This window comes from Propithecus coquereli, unplaced genomic scaffold (assembly GCF_000956105.1).
Source record: "Propithecus coquereli isolate 6110/MARCELLA unplaced genomic scaffold, Pcoq_1.0 Scaffold382, whole genome shotgun sequence".
In the NCBI taxonomy this organism is placed as follows: domain Eukaryota; kingdom Metazoa; phylum Chordata; class Mammalia; order Primates; family Indriidae; genus Propithecus; species Propithecus coquereli.
In genome coordinates, this window is record NW_012149530.1 from 203,401 (window position 1) to 210,363 (window position 6,963).

Genomic DNA, 6,963 nt, shown 5'->3' on the forward strand with positions numbered 1-6,963 from the left:
AAAAAAAAAAAAAAAAAAAATGGTGTCCAACATAGGCCTCACTTGAAAGGTGAGATCTGAGCAAATGATTGTAAGGAGGTGGGGGAGCTGGTTTGGCCAACTACAAAAGCCTTTCTGTCCAGTTAGGAGGAGTAGTATTTTTAGAAAGCAAATGGCTTAAAGGACATCAAACTATTAATTTCTTAAAAATTATTTGCGGTTTTATTGTTGAAACAAGCTTAAGTACTAGATGCTACATACTTGGACCACAATGCCTTGGCTCCTTATAAAATGCAAATGCTTTTACACATTTGTTTTGGTGCAATGTCCTTGGCTTTCATTGAGAAATGCTACACCAAACAGCTTCAGTGAAACCCCTTATATTACGTTTGCAGAATGGAAATTATCGAGGAAAATCATAGTCTATCTCATCATCAACCCCCTTGCATGAAACTCTTTCTGAGATTTTTTGTGAAGTGCTAAGTAGTAGAAAAGCTTCACCTGAGGATATAGAATCTTTTTTGCTTTTTGATAGCAAGAGCCTTGTAACAGTGTCTCCTTTCTCATTGTATCAGAAATCTCAAAGCCAAAGAAGCAGCAATGTAGACATTCTCAGCCAGCAGAGGTGTATTCTACTTTTTTTCCTGATCTTGACTTCCTGTTTTGTTTCATATTTTCACTGGCTCTAATTTTATTATGTGTGTGTGTGTGTGTATATATATATATATATATTTTTTTTTTTTTTTAAGAGTCAGAGTCTCACTTTGTCACCTAGGCTAGAGTGCAGTGGTGCAATCAAACTCAAACTCCTGGGCTCAAGTGATCCTCCTGCCTCAGCCTCTTGAGTAGCTAGGACTGCAGGTGCACACCACCACACCTGGCTAATTTTTATAAAAAATTTTTTTGTAGAGAGAGGATCTCACTATGTTGCTCAGGCTGATCTCAAACTCCTACCCTCAACTGATCCTCCCACCTCAGCCTCCCAAAGTGCTGGGATTACAGGCATGAGCCACCATGCTCTGACCTACTGTATATATTTACTGAAAGTTGCCTCATCATCTTTTGGAGCATGTCCAATTATAAAACATTAAAATAATTAATTCTTCAATGCTGAAAGCAATCATTGCAATTCTAACATTAAAAAAGGGGGGAGAAAAACTCCAACCCTCCACTTCCCTGCTTTTATTCTGCAAAGAAGGGGATGATAGCAGTTTTTACCCTAAATAATTTTGAATCATCCACACAATTCTTATGCAAAAACATTGTTTATAGAATAATACTTCCCCTTCCCTAAAATACCAAAAGTAAATTTCCATTATGAGGTATGTAAAATTTTATGTTTTACAATGTATACCAATAAAATATTCTACTAGAGTCAGATAAATAAGAAGCCCGCGTTCAGTACCTGCTGATAAGCCATGTTGAGAAACAAGTATCTCTCTGACCTCCTCATTGGTAAGCAGAGGCTGTAGGCAACATGGACCACAGCGAAGAAAAAACTTAGTAATCCGAGCTGTTTTCTACACTGTAACCAGGTCTCCAACCAAGGTGGAAATCTCCTATACTTGGTGCCGTAATAAAGCTGATAAGCAGCTGCCAGGAGACCTGCTAGGTACACCAGGGACAGCAAAGTAATAGCAACTATAGGCAAGGTTTTGTTCACAATTTCAATAGGAATCTTGTAAAAGTCACTCTGCTGGTTTCTTGCATAGGGATGTATCACATCCCTGACAAAGGAATAAAGGAAGAAAAACGTGGCCAAGCTTATGGCTACTACTACTGGCCCTCTCCAGAGAGTAAATAATCGTAGGGGTAAATTTTCAATATCCCTGGCTGATGATAAGGATCCCAAGTCAATGGGAATGAAATTCAACTGACGGGCAAGTTCAATAACCTGTTGTCGAGCTTGAATATTGTTGCTGCATATATAAACCTGTGGAGAAAAGAAAAAGACTCATCATTACTACTGTTGTTTATAAAAATTGTGTAACAATCGCATGCTCCATTTAATCTATGGAGCATCGCTTGTGATGGCCTTGAGTGATGCAAATGACTAGAGTTAAGGAGATAAAGCATTTATTAATTTATTAACCTATTATTAATAGATTTTAAAATAGTGTCATAAAAACAAAAAAGTCCTTGTCACCTGTGATAACATGAAAGTAAAATACAGGAAAATCTAGCTTCAACCTGGGATTCTCGGAGTGGAGTCCTCAGGGAAAGGGAGGCAGGTGGAAAGAAAGGTGGCCACGTGGTTCAGTAGCAGCAAACAGGTAAGTCTCCGCTCCACGGGTCCAAGTGGAGTTTGAGCTGCTGGCCATGCCCCTGCCTCCTTTCAGCTCTCTAACTTCCACAGGGGGCAGGATGGGACTGGCTCTCCCTGCCTTCATGGACAATACTTAGTTCTAGGACTGTAGTGATTCTGCCCAGTAGTGTGATTGCAAGCACTGCTGTTTACAGTTATTCAGCAAGAGCGAGGATGGTGGCATTTGCAATTCAAAACCTCTAAAGTATGTCATGATGCTGTACTATTCATAAAAATCTTTAGGCTCAGAAACTAATACACTAAGTATCTCTGAAAACCCATGGATAATCTCAGGTATATTATTTCATTGGTCAATGTATGAAATCCTTTCATTTTTAAATGATGATATATCTGGCAAGTAAAAAAATGACATTATAAGGCTTATAAGTTAATTTAAATAGAAAAGCAACTGTCATTTTCTAAGACTAAGATATTACTTTTCTAGGAAATCTAATGATGTGATGGGTGTGGGTTAAGGTGGTCTTGGAAACTACCAAAACCATATAGTTGAAAATTCAACAAGTATTTATTGAGCACCAAATTTATTGCTGGAGTGAGCTATTGTTACTAACAAGGGCTAGAAAAATATTGCTATAAAGTCTCCACACAATGTTTGGGGAAAACAAGTTCCTAAATATATCCCTGAAGGTGTTTGTATAAGGGCTCTGAAATAGACCACACTGAAATATTTGCATGCTAAACCTATTTACATAATGGTGACAATATAGAGCTCTTTAGATTATCAATCTTAGATAAGATTAGCCAGACGAATGACAAATCCTATACTATTATGCAAACATTCATGAACTTATAAAATAGGGGTCCTTTTATACCAAAAAAATAAGGAAAAGAATTCTAAATTATTTATTACAGTTGTGACAATGGTGGAGTAAACTTGTTTTGTATTCCTTTGGAAAAAATTTCTATTAAGTTATAAAATTTTCTAACAAACCTAAAAGTATAGCTCAAACATTCAAAATAAGGGCACAAGCACTCTGAAATACAAATGAAACTATTTCTGTATCTCATTTTGAATTTAATCACTGTTCTAAAATTTTTTTCTGTTAAAAAATTAAAATTGTCACAAATGTGGGTAAAGGATTAAATTCAGGTTTGTCTCATAGGTCCTGGCTCTAGTTTGCTTTGGTCTATATCCATTGCTAAGCTTTGGTGGATATGCAAAAAAGAATTCAGAAGTATCCTGTAGGAAAGTATATATTCTTTTACTAGTCTTTAAATTAAAGACTTGAAAGTGAATCGTTATCATGACTCTGATATGCAGCATACAATGATATAATACTTAAATTTATTTTCTAAGGAATCTAATCAACTGTCTTTTTTTTTTTTTTTTAGAGACAGGGTCTTGCTCTGTCACCAAGGCTGGAGTGCAGAGGTGCAATCACAGTTCACTGTAGCTTCACTCCTGGGCTCAAGTGATCCTCCTGCCTCAGCCTCCCAAGTAGCTGGGACTAAAGGCACATGCCACCACAACTGGCTAATTTTTTGTTTTTATCTTTAGGGACAGGTTCTTGCCAAGTTGCCCAGCTGATCTTGAACTTCTGGCCTCAAGTGATCCTCCTGCCTCAGCCTCCCAAAGTGCTGGGATTACAGGCATGAGCAACTGCACTCGTCCTAATCAACTCTCTTTATCAATGAAAATAACTGAAGTATTTGATCTTCATGCTTAAGTATAATGCAGAAGCACACTTCTAAAAGATTTTTAAGGTGTACTAGTTTATGTGTTTACTAATAAAAACTCTCATTCCACAGAAGCATTGACAAAGCTCCCCTCTGCTTTCTTCTCCAATTTAACTAGATAAAATATTACCCATAAACTCATATGCCAAAGGAGAACCTAAGAAATCATGTCTGCCACTACTTTCCGCACAGAGATTAAAATCTACACTTAAAACAAACTGTATGGTTTTAAAGTCTATGAATATTTAATCTATGTCAAGTCAAAAGGTCCTTCTAAAGCATTCTTCTGAGGATCATATTAAACAATGTTTTATTCAGAGATGGAAGACTGCGTTACCAAACAGCTGCAAGGAAGGAAAGAAGGGAAGAAGGAAGAAAGGGAAAGAGGGAAAATAAATGACTCATTTGTCATTGTTTCCTATTGTGAGGAAGCCAGGAGAGACTCAATGCAATATGTCACATTATTCATTAGCCAACTTAGCCTTTTCTTTAATTAACTGGTTTTGACAGAAAAGTCCAGGTTATTTCCCCAGCTTTCCACATCATTTTGGGAATAGAAGTGTACCCTCACAAGGTCACAACATTAATCTTCAGGTGCTCATACACAGTTTTCAAAATGATGATCGCTGGAAAATTTCAGAATTTGGTTTTTAAATATCTGATATTTGCTTAGCTGTTTAACTACAAAATACCAGATAAATAAGAATAAAATTTTAAAATACATACCTGCCGGCTGGCATCCTTAGGTCCTAACTGAAGTGCCCAAGCTGAGATAACATTAAATCCTTTGACAACCAAGGAATCCGGGAATAATGAAGCCAAATATTCAGCATTGGATTCTGGGTATTGGTTTACCCTCATGTTATTGCTCACATCGATCAGGATTTTACCCACTAGCAGATGTCTCAGGTCCCACAGGGAGGTGTAATGTTCTCTATGTATAGCAACAAATATTATATTCGTTTTTGTTAGAGCATCTTCATGGTGGGTGACATCTACCACATGAGGAAAAAATTCAGAAGCAAATTTAGGATTTCTACTTCCTATGACTACATGATAGCCACATCTAATAAGTCGAATGGTTAAGGATTTTGCAAAATCCCCACTTCCAATTACACCTACAGTGACCTTCCTTGCATCTTTGATACCATTTATGCCATTGGGCAAAAAAGTTTCACAAAGGCTCTTAGGGCTTCCCATCATAGAGATCGATTCCATGATATGGACTCGTTCCAAGATCACCAGGAATATCCTAGGGGAGAGAAAATAAAATATTCATCAAGTACCTATTATCAAACATTAAAACACTTCTAGATATTATAATAATATCCTGCATTTCTAAAGGTTAAATATCTTGGCACACTATATAACATAGAACACAGCAAGATGCAATTTGTAAGCTAAGAAAGTGTCTCTACTCTGGTTTCTCTTCAGATTGTATAAATCTTTCACCTTTTGAAAAAGCATCTCTCAATAGGAAAATTAACTGTCACAAAGGTGATGAGCTAAAGTGGGGTTTCTCAAATTTTAATGTGCACACAAGTCACCTGGGAATCTTGTTAATATATAGATTCTGATTAAGTAGGTCTAGAGGGAGGCCCAAGATTCTGCATTTCTAACAACTGTAATGCCCGTGTTGCTGATCTACAGACCCCTCTTTGAGTTGCTGGGCACTAGAGCACAAAAGGAAAGACACTGAAGTTTTCACCTATAACTTTTTTTAAAAACACACTTTTAATAAGTTTGATTACCCAGCTTCTCACCAGGTCAGAGGCAGCCAATCAGAAATGCCACTGGAGGCAGAGAGGACTGCGATACAAAGTGATAGCTCATAAATCAACAGAAGACAGAAAAACCATTAAAAAAAAAAGTCATTTAAAACAAAACTGTCTAGATGAGTCATTTGGGGTGGAGTCTGTAAACTGTTCAAGACACCTTAGTAACTAGTGACTTTATCATTAAATGAAAGTAAGATAAATCAGCTAATAAAAAATGAACCCTGCATGACACTTAATATTTTAAGAAAAAGAGGCATCAAAAAATAACAAAGGATTAGTGAGATACCATAGACTTTTATCATTCACCCTACATCTTATAACTTATTCAGAAAGATAGCTTCTTTATGGAAAATGGGTTAGTAATGTGTTTATGGTCTTAAATTACATAATACTCATGAAATCCTTTTCCTCCCTTTTCATTCATTGGCTGCATAGGCTGTGACGCAGTTACCCTTCCTGGAAAAATTTGTGAAGTTGTTTTTTATTTAAGAGACTAATGTCTGAAATGTTCATGTTTGTAATAACTTGCTCAACAATACAAATAAGATTGCCATGAATTAATGTCACTGTTGTGTCTGAATGAAAAATACTCTTGCATTCTATCTTAATTGCATAATTTCTTTTATGCTAATAGTAGCAGATGTGAATCACTTCAGAGGATTTAATGGATTTTCCCGGCACACGTGGAATGTTTCAAAAAACATTCTGGGAAGGTTTTTACTAAATGAAATTTGAAGTTATTGGAGCCAGAAAAATTAAACTTTTTACCCTGGAAGTGGGATACATTCAATGACTCCAAATACATTAGTCAATTAAGCGTTAGAAGGACAATAATAATAGTAATATTACCTAATACTTAAATAGCACATATTATGTTTCAGCTATCTTGTGCTTTACACATATTAACTGATTGAATCCCCACAACCACCCTATGAGATGGGTGCTAATGTCGTCATGCTTATTTTATACATGAGGAAATAGACATGCAGAAGATAGTTAATTTGTCCAAAGTCATAAGACAGAAGGTGGGGGAGCCAGGATTAGAACTCAGGCAGTCCAACTAAGGTATATGCCATTTGGGTGCATGTAAGGAATTTAAGAAAGGGGCTTTTTGGGGGGGAGGGGTTATGAGGGTCAAGGTGGAAGAATTATGGTTGTGCTCATATTGGTATATTACTCCTTTTTCTTTGGTCATTTCATTGC

At 36.5% G+C, this 6,963-nt stretch overlaps 1 protein-coding gene across 1 annotated transcript in view; it reads right to left on the reverse strand.

The window, feature by feature from the left end:
* STEAP2 (STEAP family member 2, metalloreductase) overlaps positions 1-5,200 on the reverse strand; it is a 44,739-nt gene extending 39,539 nt beyond the window's left edge. Inside the window, exons 1-2 of the mRNA XM_012652182.1 lie at positions 4,709-5,200; positions 1,385-1,912 (exon numbers count right to left, since the gene is read on the reverse strand). Coding sequence (XP_012507636.1) covers positions 1,385-1,912; positions 4,709-5,200 — 1,020 coding nt within the window. The remainder of the gene's footprint in view (positions 1-1,384; positions 1,913-4,708) is intronic.
* Positions 5,201-6,963: the final 1,763 nt, after the last annotated feature.